This window comes from Diachasma alloeum, unplaced genomic scaffold (genome assembly GCF_001412515.2).
Source record: "Diachasma alloeum isolate Michigan unplaced genomic scaffold, Dall2.0 Dall_scaffold_00884, whole genome shotgun sequence".
NCBI classification, from domain to species: Eukaryota; Metazoa; Arthropoda; class Insecta; order Hymenoptera; family Braconidae; genus Diachasma; species Diachasma alloeum.
Window position 1 is genome coordinate 70,468 of NW_021681005.1, and position 10,986 is coordinate 81,453.

Consider the following 10,986-nt stretch of genomic DNA (forward strand, 5'->3'; position numbering starts at 1 on the left):
ATTTCAATCAAGAATTTTGGGACACCCTATATGGTACTTGACTCTGAGCATGCCAATTGACATCTATAAAACATAAGATTAATTAGGGAAGAGTCGGGGAAAATGGGACATTTCGTGATTTTCTCTAATTGTCAATATTTTCACGTATAAATGAAGATATTCACGGAGAGAAATGTTCAGTAAAAATTACGAAACTCACAATTCGCTCACCGATTACGTAATCGACTCAGAAAATTTAAGGGACGGTTTCGTAATTTTTCACAAGAGATTCAGATAAAAATTACGGAACGCTCTGGAAAAATTCCGTGACAGTTCCGTTAAATTTCCTAAAACCACATTCCGCTCCTGAATTACGGCAAAGATACGTAATTTTTATTGAATATTTCTCTCCGTGTTGACAATTGGAAAAGATCTGGATACGTCCCATTTTGCCCGACCCTCCCCTAAGATTTTAAAAAAATCTCAATACCTCATGAAATGAATTACTAATGAAGTGGGATAATTTTTGTCCTTTGCAAAATACATATTTTCCCTTTGTGATAAGCTCAGATTGAACTCAATTGATCAGTTTGTCTCTGAGTTATGAACACTGAGAAAAAAGTAATCAGACACAAAAAAATGAGAGCATTTCAATTAGTCCGGAATATCTCATTTGTCGATGATATTTCCTTCAAGTCAGTTGAATAGTATATAACTCAGCTGGTTATGAGTTTTTGAAGCTCCTACACCCTCATCTCTTCAATAACTATGGATTCACGCGTTAGTTCAGTGGAATTTCCCTATTCATGAAAAGTCTTCAATGATTGTCAAGCGAAAAATAACACTACATTATGACCTATAAAAAAATATCAAAGGCTCTTTAATGACTTTAATATAAATTAGTAAAACTCGCATTAGTTAATATTTAAAAGATGACATAAAATCTTTATTACAAAAAATAAATTAATTTACATTAAATACAAAAATACATTGACGATTAATATTAATAATACTCTCTATTCAGTGATGATTTATTCATTATTACAATTTAAAATTCGTCAGTGAAAATTTTGCGTTTGTTTTTTTTTCTCGAAATTTTAGTCATCCTAAATGTCGTCGTTCACTAGAAAATCTGACATTCGAAATTGGGCCCAGTACGATGAAATTTACAATCTTTCTTTTACTAATTTATATATTATGAACGTATTATGAGAGTAGATTGGATATTCTGCACTAAAAACACAAAATATGGATTGTACGAACCGATTATTTTATACAGTTATAAGAGAGCTTGAATTACATAAACGCGATTAATGAAGGAATTATTATGTGTCTAAAGGTATCAAAGTATACGGAAAACTTATGCCCTTCTTCATGTTTAAATAATGCGAACCATCACTACATTTAATAATTTCACTCAACTTTTGGTTCTCTATAAAAAAAAAGCCTCAGGCCCGGTTGCACCAGCTTCAGTCGAATAAACCGCCAGTTAACGACCAATTACTCCATAATGTTCACACAGGAATAAATTCATTCTAGGGTGTAAATAACGAACAGAGTTTGGTGCAACCGGCCCACAGGGGTGTTTCAATCATACTCTATCAGTCCTGCTTCTAATATATTATGATATTTTCTAATGTATGGCTGCTTAATCTTGCACATTGTACTTAGATTCTGTACAAAAAATGAAAACTAAAGAAATCTGACGATTTTATACAATACAATTGATCATAGAAATTTCACGTTTAATTCGTCATCAAACTGATAAAATGTCATGAGTCGGCTCATCTATTCCTGTTGACTTTAGAATTGTTCTAATAATGAGTGACTTCAGCACAAAATATCAATTTTTTTTTTGTGAAAAATTGTCTTTGCTACAAACGAGGTCTGCTGATAATTTACATTAAGCTCAATGAATTCTAAGATAATTGTACTATCAATAACAACGTCATATTTGACTTATTACATTTATCCACTTCAATATAGACCTCCTTATACCCTCATTCAAGAAAATTTGATACTGTTCAATCATAAAGGCTGTTGAACCGTCCTCAGGTTATTGAGGCCTCTTTGAAAGCAATACTGAAAAAGTTTTGTGCATGAAAACTTAATATTTTTAACCACAAAATGAAAGGTAGTAATTTGGCAAGCATTGTGGATTTAACTAGTATAAAAAAATATAAAATAGAACTGTTAAATTGATAAAACTAAATTTCTCAACCGGGCAGTCAAAGGATTTATTTTCATTAAATTTTTCAACTCATTTGAGACCTGATATCAAACGTGTGTTCTGCGAGTTTGTCCCCACATTGGCAACTTAATGTCGTATTCTATAATAATAAACTATTCTCTGATATCTAAAATTTAATTATTCGAAAATTCTAACTAACGTTAAAGATAATAAAATTCTCAACATGACGCGAATATTTCCATGAACATTATTGATCACTTTAAAACTAAAAATGTGTTGTACAATAAAGTGCATTTCCTCTCATTTGTTCACATCATTATATAATAAAACCAGCCTCTATTAACTTCGTATCTGAAAGGGCCTTTAAAAGCTATATTGCAAACTATGTGAAATTTTATTAAATATATGAATGAAAATATTAGTCAATACGTACTTCAACTTTTTTCTTTGTACTTCTTTTTTTGTCGCAATTTCTGCAGTTGCTCCTCGTGCTCTTTCTCTACCTGTTCAATTTTTTTTTTCGCCTCTTTTTCCTGTGTTTCAAGAATATCATAAAAGTTCTGTTGTACTCGACTTATGGCCTCTTTGTATCCCTCGTCGATGCGTTTGCACTCGAGAGAATAAAATTCTTTTTCTTTAGCAGCATATTCCTTAAAAATAAAAATATAGAAATTATTTTCAACAACATATATTAGGCTACACTTTTCGTCATAATGATTTAGTTTTCAGTAAATGTCAATATATATTTCGATATTCTAGTAGATGCTCTTTAGAGTTCTCATTATATTCTAAAATACTTCTCCTCACCGTACGAAATTAGTGATTTCTTGAAGAAATTGAATAGAAAGGTTCGTATTGATTCGTTCTTGAACGTCTTTGGATTAAATATTTGAGAATACAAGGGAAATTCTTACACATAAGAACTTGAAAAATAATTTTGCAAATACATTTGGATTTATGGATTTTTTTAGCAGAATAAACCACAAGGTTTGAATGCTTCAAATCCAAAGAAAAAAAAAAGTTTCTATAAAAATACGTTCAGTTCCCCAGATTCAAGAGCTCATCTATCAAAAATACACTCAACAGTCCTTTCACTCTTCGACTAATAATTTAAATGAATGTAAAGTCAATTACCTTGTAATTCTGAGCAGTAGTTTTCGCTACCTGATACTTGTGCTTTAGCGTATCAAAGCTTTCTTTAAGCTTCTTTTCCTTGCCCTGTAGCCCCTTAATTTCCTCCCTCAAGCTATTCTCAATTTCCTGGAGCCTGTCAATGTCCTCCTGCATCTTTTTCTCCTTCCTCTTGCTCCCTTCAATCTCAGCAGCCCATTGGGCCATCATCTGAGCCATATAATTTTTTTCCTCCTCCATGTCCATTTCCTTTTTTTTCAATTCCGTTTGCAACTCCTCGATTTTTAATTTTCTCGCTAAAAGCTCTTGCCTATATCCCTCTAGCTTTGCCTCAATCATCTGCCCCACAAACTGCTTCTGCTCCTTGAACGAATTATGCAGCCTCAACTTCTCCGCCATTATTGCTTCCTTCGCGGCCTCTAATTCCTTTGTTTTCTCATCATAACGTTTGTTCAACTCGATTAAAACTGATTTATACTTCTCCTCAATATGTTTCTGCTTCTCCCTATGCTGATCCTCAATCATTCTCAACTCTTCAGCTTTCGGCTGTATCTCCTCATTTGGCATTTCTTGGAGCTTCTGAAAGTCAATCCCATCCTGCATACTTCGAGGAGAGAGATTCAACTCAGCCGACACTTGCCTCTGACTCTTAACATACTGCTCAAACTGCATTGCTTGAGTTTTCAGTTTTGTCACTAATTGGTCCCTCTCAGCTTTGATCCTATCCAACTCCTTTAATCTCTGCAACTGGGCATCCTTCTCCTGAAGTTCCAGCTCCAACTGCTTTACTCTGACATCCAGGTACATGTCCCTCTTCCTACCGTCACTACTAGTGTTTAATTGGTCTGTTAATTTTTTAACAATATCTTTATACTGATTCAACTCCTTCTCCAGATCACCTCGAGTATTTGATAGGCTGTCATTTGGTCGACTAACATTATGCTCCCCTTGGGCTATCTTTTTCTTGCTATCATTGAGATGCATCTGCATTTCTGATAATCGTTTTTTGTACTCCATTTTGTCCTTCAGTAAACTGTCGCACTTATCCTTCAATGTCTCGTTCTCCATCTGGATTTTAATAGAATAATTGTGCAATTTAGGATCATCTGTTTTATTAGTTCGTGAATTGGACAGTTCTTGTTCGGATTTTGCGAGTTTCATCGATAAATCTTGCTTTTCCTTTTTAACAGTCTCGCATTTCTGCTTCATAGTTTCATGGGCTATTTCCATTTGTGCTATTTTAATTTTTGCATTGTCCAGTTCACTCTGAAGCTCAAGGAGTTTTCTTTGTTCCTCAACAGCACTTGACAACTTCTGCTCTAGACGTTTGCAGTCCTCCTCGAGCTCAGCGATTCTCTCGGAATGCTCTGTACAGTGATCAGGGAAAAGAACACTTATTTGGTGGTTTGGATGGGCGTTTCGTAACTCAGCCAGGGCTTCTTCTTTGGCTCTTTCAATTTCAGCGTCAATCTTCTTACGATACTCCACTCGATGTTTCCTTTCACTACTCAAGTCTTTTTCCAATTCCATTATCTTGTTTTTATGCGCTTCACACTCATGTGTTAATCTCGAAGAGATTTTTATTTGCCCCTCGAATTCTCGTTTTATTCTGTCCAATTCAGCTTTTTGAGAATTAAACTTGGCGTAAGTTGATTTCAACTCTTGAATCTCATTTCGATGATCGTTGATCAATTGCTCTTTAGTTCCACACACGTCTATATACATTTCTTTCACTCGATTTAGTTCCTTTTGCGTTTGTTCCAGTTGAACTGTCAATTGAAGGATCTCGTCCTGAGCCTCTTGTCGAACCCTCTCAATAGCTTTGTCATGCATCTCTAGGTACTCTTTGTTGTATTCATCAATCATTTGATTTTCGCGTTGGTGAAGAGTCTCCTGATGAAGTTTTTGCAATGTCTCCTCCTGATGTGCCAAAGTTTCCTCCAATTTCTGTTCCAAATCTTCTTTTTCTCGACGAAGAGTTTCGTTCATACTCTTCATTTCTGTCAGATGTTCTGATAATCTTTGAATTTGGGAGTTTGCTTTGACTGTGTGCTCTGTTAGCAGTGATTTTAATTCCTGCTCCAGCTCGTTGACTCGTTTTGCATAACGTGCTGCCTCTTGCTGACAGGTCTCGGCGAGGGTTTGGGTCTTCTCCAGCTCCTTGTCTTTCTGAGCTATAGTGTTCTCGAGACGTGTAATTTCTTTTCGTTTTACAGCCTGCCCTGCTATGCAACGCTGGAGTTCACCTTGCAATTTATTCGTTATGTCGTCGTTCGCTCGAGATTTGTTGTGAAATTCACCGAGTTTCATTTGACGAATTGAATCAGACCCTTCTTCCATTGTCGTAGTGAGGAGAGATTCGTAGTGATGGGCGTCTGATTTAGCCACTTCTAATTTATGCTATGAAAAAAAATTGTAAGTACTGATTAATTAGAACGAAAAAATATTCGAATGGGCAATTAGGAAAAATGAAATGTTACCTGCAAATCTTGTATCATTTTTCGCAGTTCCTCTTTCTCGTGAGACAGCAATTTTACTTTGCCCTGAAGCTGCATATTCTCCTGAGCGTCATTCGAAGTCATGAGATTTCTGCATTGAGTCTGACTCAACTCAAGAGCCTCGGCCAAACGATTCATCGCGTCGCCCTTCTCCACCATAAGTGTCTCATGGGCTCTTCGTACATCAGCTAGTTTGTGCTCTAACGCAACGTATGAAGATTCCTAGAGACATAAAAATTATTAAATTTCATTGATCATTAGAATATAAAAATTATTATTTCTCCTTCAAAGAATACTAAAGCAACTTGCCCAGATTCCTTGAGGACGAGAACTCATTTTATGCAGCTTGCAATAACATTTGAATTCACTAATTAAAACTAATCAAATACTTCAAAATGCGAAGCCAATTATAAATTGATATATAAAATACCTTGGCATTCAATTTATCCGTAAGCAAATCGATCTGTGTCTGCATGTTTCTCATCTCAACAGCATGTTTCTCTTGCGCTTGTTTCAGGAATTTCTCATGCGTCTTGTCATTAGCCTGAAGCGTCTGCACCCTCTCAAGAACACTGATCTTCTGCTGCAACTCCACCACCGAGCTCCTCGCCACCGACAGATCCTCAACCATATTTTGATTCGTCTTCTCCATCACTGCAATCTTCTCCTGAAAATCCGCCACCTGGTTCTGCAGCTCAACAATCTCGGCTTTAGCATCAACCAGTGAATTTTGCGCTTGATTCCTCGACAAGTTTGATCGTTCAATCTCAGCCTGTGCCAGCGCCAACTTCCTCATCAATTGCTCCTTCTCCTCCTCCTTTTCCAGGTGTACCTGCTGAAGCTTCTCAGTGAGCTGTTGAATCTCCCTCATCCTAACTGAATACAAAACCTCAAGCTGCTCTTTGCTGTTGTACTCAGCTCTTATGTACGCACTAGTGTCGTTAATTGCACAACCATTGGGACTGGTTTTGTAGCAGTGATTGTGATGCTCCGAATCAATATCATTATCACCACCACCACCATAATCCCGCGAGTCCCTCTGAGCTATGTTGTTCTCATAAGCTCCAATGTACCCATTATTCTGATAATTTAGCTTGACTCCATCGTAATGATTGGAGGGAGTCTGATAATTGTACGGATAATTCTCCAGCAATGTGTAGCCATCATTGATTTGGGCTCTGAGATCGTGAGGGTAAGATGCTGGATTCGTCAAACTAGGAGGCCTTGGTAATTCATAAGGACTCTCACCCACCGAATTCAAGGACTTGTTATCCCTATTATTATTGTGTGGCGTCGATAAGCGACCGTAAACTCCAAACTCTCTCTGCATATCAGAGACAGTTGGCCCCTTATCAGTGTCACTGGGGGGGAAGGAGCTCGTATCACGCTGTCCATAGACACCAAACTCATTCTGATACTGCGACACCGTTGGACCTTTCTCCTCCCTCTCGTGTATTGAACTCTTGTCTATTATACTGCTGTCCACACCTCGTGATGCATCAGTGCAGTTGTGACTGCTGTTCACTGAATTAGCATCATCGTCGTCCTCGAAATCGTCGAAGGCATTTGTCAGTATATTCTTCAGCTCCTCATTACGTCGCCTCTGATCCTCCTGCTCCTCCTCCTCCTCCTGTCGCTGCCCTCCACCACTAATGTGTATACTGTCAGAACCCTGGAAGAGACTCAAACCAGGAGCCTCCATTCCAACGCGACTCTGCATTCCAGATGAACACGTTTATTTATCACATCAATGTACATTCACTCTTTGTTGAACAAATTTTCACGAAATATCTTTTGTTTATAAACGCCATAACCTAAATGCAACAAGTGGGTCATCTATTCACAATCACACATGATTTAATAACAATATTATGGGTTTTGGGCAATTGTTCACTTTCATTTTAAACACTTTTGGATAATTTGAGGAGAATTTATGGGGAATTGTGGTCATTTGGGTGGGTAAATTTTCGGTACTGAGAGTGCTTGTAAACAATCTTTGAAAAGTCAAATGGCATTGTAGGAAGTGGACACGCGGGAAGTGAGTTTTCCGGATGGCATCTTGCATCCCATTGGTTGACTGTTTTGTCGGTAAACATAATAGAGCAGCCACTCGGTTGGAGGAAAAAAAACAAGTTTCACTTTCACTTTAAATTGGCTTGAATGGCTAATTGTTGAGAATAGTCATTTTTGTTGTTATGAATATTTGGTTGTTGGTGGTGAGATCATGAAAGCTATTATTCAGAGGGTTACACAGGCGTCAGTCACAGGTTTGAGTCTCTACGCTTGCTTCTAAGGTTATATAGATGCTAACTTGACTCCTGTTTCTCTGCGTTTTCAATTTTTACGCTTCGTTGTACGATCAGCATTTCTAGGCTTCCCTTATCCGCGTCTTTATTTTGCGGTGTTTTTTGCTCATTCGTCGCTGTCTTTTGGTTTAATACTCGGGTGGAATTTTTCATTCATTTTGGGAGCAAAATTAAACGAATCAATTGATTAAAATGGAGGGGGAAAGCGCATGCGCCGATGATTTGGTTTTTTTCTCCTTTCGGAGGGGGGAATGGGTTTCATGTGTAATATTAGAGGCGGCTACGGAGAACAGAGAGCGTGAGAAATTGGATACTCGGAGAACCCCCAACATCTCGGGCTAATGAAAAAAGGAATCGAAAAAAATGCATCTGGAGAAAACATATGTAGATGCTGCGGGATAAGCGAGAGACTGCTCATTGGTTTCAATCATTTCCGTCAGTGGAGTTCACAATATGCTCCATCGAAATGTTATTCGAGAAAGATTTAGATGATATTAACTTTTTTTTTATAGAAAACTCCTTTATTTAGGTTTTACTACGTTTAACAAATTGATTACAATTAGGTTCGCTTTCTTTTCCTTATACATTTATCTTACTTTTTTTTGCAAAAGCAAAAAAAAATTCTTAGAGCATATACATCGTCTTTCGCACGGAACATTTCAATATTGTATGGATGTGAACCACATCTTGGTAGTTTCTTATATAGGGGAGGTTGGGGTAAAATGGACACTTTTGACTTTTTTAAAAATATTAATGACGGGTTGAAATGTTGATGAAATTTAATCATTTTTTTTCAATACATAGAACAATCCTTTGNTAGAGCATATACATCGTCTTTCGCACGGAACATTTCAATATTGTATGGATGTGAACCACATCTTGGTAGTTTCTTATATAGGGGAGGTTGGGGTAAAATGGACACTTTTGACTTTTTTAAAAATATTAATGACGGGTTGAAATGTTGATGAAATTTAATCATTTTTTTTCAATACATAGAACAATTCTTTGCCTTTGTGATGAGCCTAAACTGAGCTCTATTGATACATTTGTTTCTGAGTTATGAATAATTTTAAAAACGTCTAAAGTGTCCATTTTACCCTACCCTCCCCTAAAAAGGAGATGTCACGTTTATTCCTAAATGTCTGGAAGAGACATCGCATACATGATGGTGATGATACTGATTTTGTTGATAATGTTGATCTTACTGCACGGAGAGAAATATTCAATAAAAATTACGTATCTTTTTCGTAATTCCGGAGCGAAATGTGGTTGTAGGAAATTTTACGGAACTGTCACGGAATTTTTCTCATGATGTTGGTGGTGGTGATTTCCAACGGAGTATTTATTGATTCTCAATTGAAGTTTTCATGGATTTCAACGAATTTTTTAAAGACTTTTAATCGAAGTTTCCACAGATTTCTATGAAAAATCCTTCGCAAGTTTTCGTAGCTTTCGTGGGATCTTCTATTGATTCTCGATCTAAATTTCCATCCCTGTGCAATAAAAAAAATTTCTTTTTCTACAGTTGACGGGCACGTAATTAGTAGCATCGGCAATGGGCTTTGTGTACTCGTTGGGATAAAAACGGATGACACTCTTGCAGATGTGGAATACATGTAATACATTTTAATACCTTGAGCAAATAATCCCTTGAGACGAACTTTTTTCACCACAATTGTCATTTTATTTACTTATTTTGGCTCCACTGTATTTGTAGAGTGAGAAAAATACTGAATTTGAAATTGTTTGACGGTGCAAATGGGAAGAGATGGGCCGCCAGTGTTATGGATAAGCAATACGCGGTTCTGTGCGTCAGTCAGTTCACTCTCTACCATATTATGAAAGGGAATAAATTAGATTTTCATCGAGCTATGTCTGCTGTTCATGCTGAAACATTTTACAAGAATTTCATTGCTGAACTTGGAAAAGTTTATAAACCCGAGTTTATTAAAGGTGAGATGGCAGTTTGAAAATTTTAATTCTGTGTACGGAAATGGTATATGTGTTGTCGATTCTAGTTTCCGAGATATTCACATTTTCATCTCGAGATTTGCTCCCACTAAAATTTTTTGTAGTGAAATCTCTGGACTAAAATGTTCCAAATTTTTTCCTTCCATTTTTTAATGAAAAACACGAGATGTCACGTTTATTCCTCGAAAACAATGAAAAAATATAAAGTGTAAAAAAATGAGATTCTTTAAATCAATTTCTATGATTACTCCACTGGTATATCATTCTCCTTATTTTTCTATACTTGTTCCTTCTCCAAATCATCTTTCAATCTATACAATTATGATTTTTTGGCTTTTCTTTAGATGGAAAATTTGGAGCAATGATGCAAGTTCATATCGAAAATGATGGACCAGTAACTATCGAAATTGAATCGCCTCAGCCCGAAAAAATTGCAACGATTGTTCCAGAATGAATTCAGTCATCACAATAATTCATTAATGAGCGATTGCACTACCGCGAATATTATGCTTTCATTCATTTTTCGAATGAAATGTCGGTGTAGGGGAGGGTGGGGTAAAATGGACACTTTTGATATTCAAAGAAATATTTATAACTCAGAGACAGATTTATCAATTGAAATCAGTTTAGACTCATCACAAAGGGAAAGAATTGTTCTTTTTATCGAAAAATAAAAAAAAACATTTCACCAACAATTCAACCTGTCATTAACATTTTAAAAAAATTCAAAAGTGTCCATTTTATCCCACTCTCCCCTATATCTCATAAAATCAGTTTATTTGTTTTTCAATACGATTTTCCATTTCCTCCGATCTATCATACCGTCAGTGACCGAGTCCTGGAAAAATGCGACTTGGAGGGTTATTACAAATATTATTTTCGAGATTCAGATCAAAAAATAAAAAATAAA

General features: G+C 36.4%; 2 protein-coding genes across 2 annotated transcripts; one reads left to right on the forward strand and one right to left on the reverse strand.

Moving 5' to 3' along the window:
* Positions 1–992: 992 nt before the first annotated feature.
* LOC107045199 (COP1-interactive protein 1) lies at positions 993–8,067 on the reverse strand. Its single transcript, XM_015267367.2, has 4 exons — positions 6,230–8,067; positions 5,782–6,021; positions 3,305–5,701; positions 993–2,820 (listed from the first exon to the last, which is right to left on the reverse strand). The coding sequence occupies exons 1-4, from the start codon at positions 7,517–7,519 to the stop codon at positions 2,605–2,607; spliced, it is 4,143 nt and encodes a 1,380-aa protein (XP_015122853.1). The 5' UTR covers positions 7,520–8,067; the 3' UTR covers positions 993–2,604.
* On the forward strand, positions 7,751–10,637 carry LOC107045200 (D-aminoacyl-tRNA deacylase 1). The gene is made up of 4 exons (XM_015267368.2): positions 7,751–8,066; positions 9,631–9,721; positions 9,823–10,058; positions 10,421–10,637. The coding sequence occupies exons 1-4, from the start codon at positions 8,024–8,026 to the stop codon at positions 10,528–10,530; spliced, it is 480 nt and encodes a 159-aa protein (XP_015122854.1). The 5' UTR covers positions 7,751–8,023; the 3' UTR covers positions 10,531–10,637.
* Positions 10,638–10,986: the final 349 nt, after the last annotated feature.

Bases quoted from the DNA above. Each gene is read 5' to 3' on its own strand.
- LOC107045200 (XM_015267368.2), top strand. From the start codon at position 8,024: ATGAAAGCTATTATTCAGAGGGTTACACAGGCGTCAGTCACAG. The intron at 8,067-9,630 runs GTTTGAGTCTCT...CTTTTTCTACAG, and splicing joins TACACAGGCGTCAGTCACAG to TTGACGGGCACGTAATTAGT. The intron at 10,059-10,420 runs GTGAGATGGCAG...GCTTTTCTTTAG, and splicing joins TAAACCCGAGTTTATTAAAG to ATGGAAAATTTGGAGCAATG.
- LOC107045199 (XM_015267367.2), bottom strand. From the start codon at position 7,519: ATGCAGAGTCGCGTTGGAATGGAGGCTCCTGGTTTGAGTCTCTTCCAG. The intron at 6,022-6,229 runs GTATTTTATATA...TTATGTCTCTAG, and splicing joins CGGATAAATTGAATGCCAAG to GAATCTTCATACGTTGCGTT. The intron at 5,702-5,781 runs GTAACATTTCAT...TTTTTTTCATAG, and splicing joins AAATGATACAAGATTTGCAG to CATAAATTAGAAGTGGCTAA.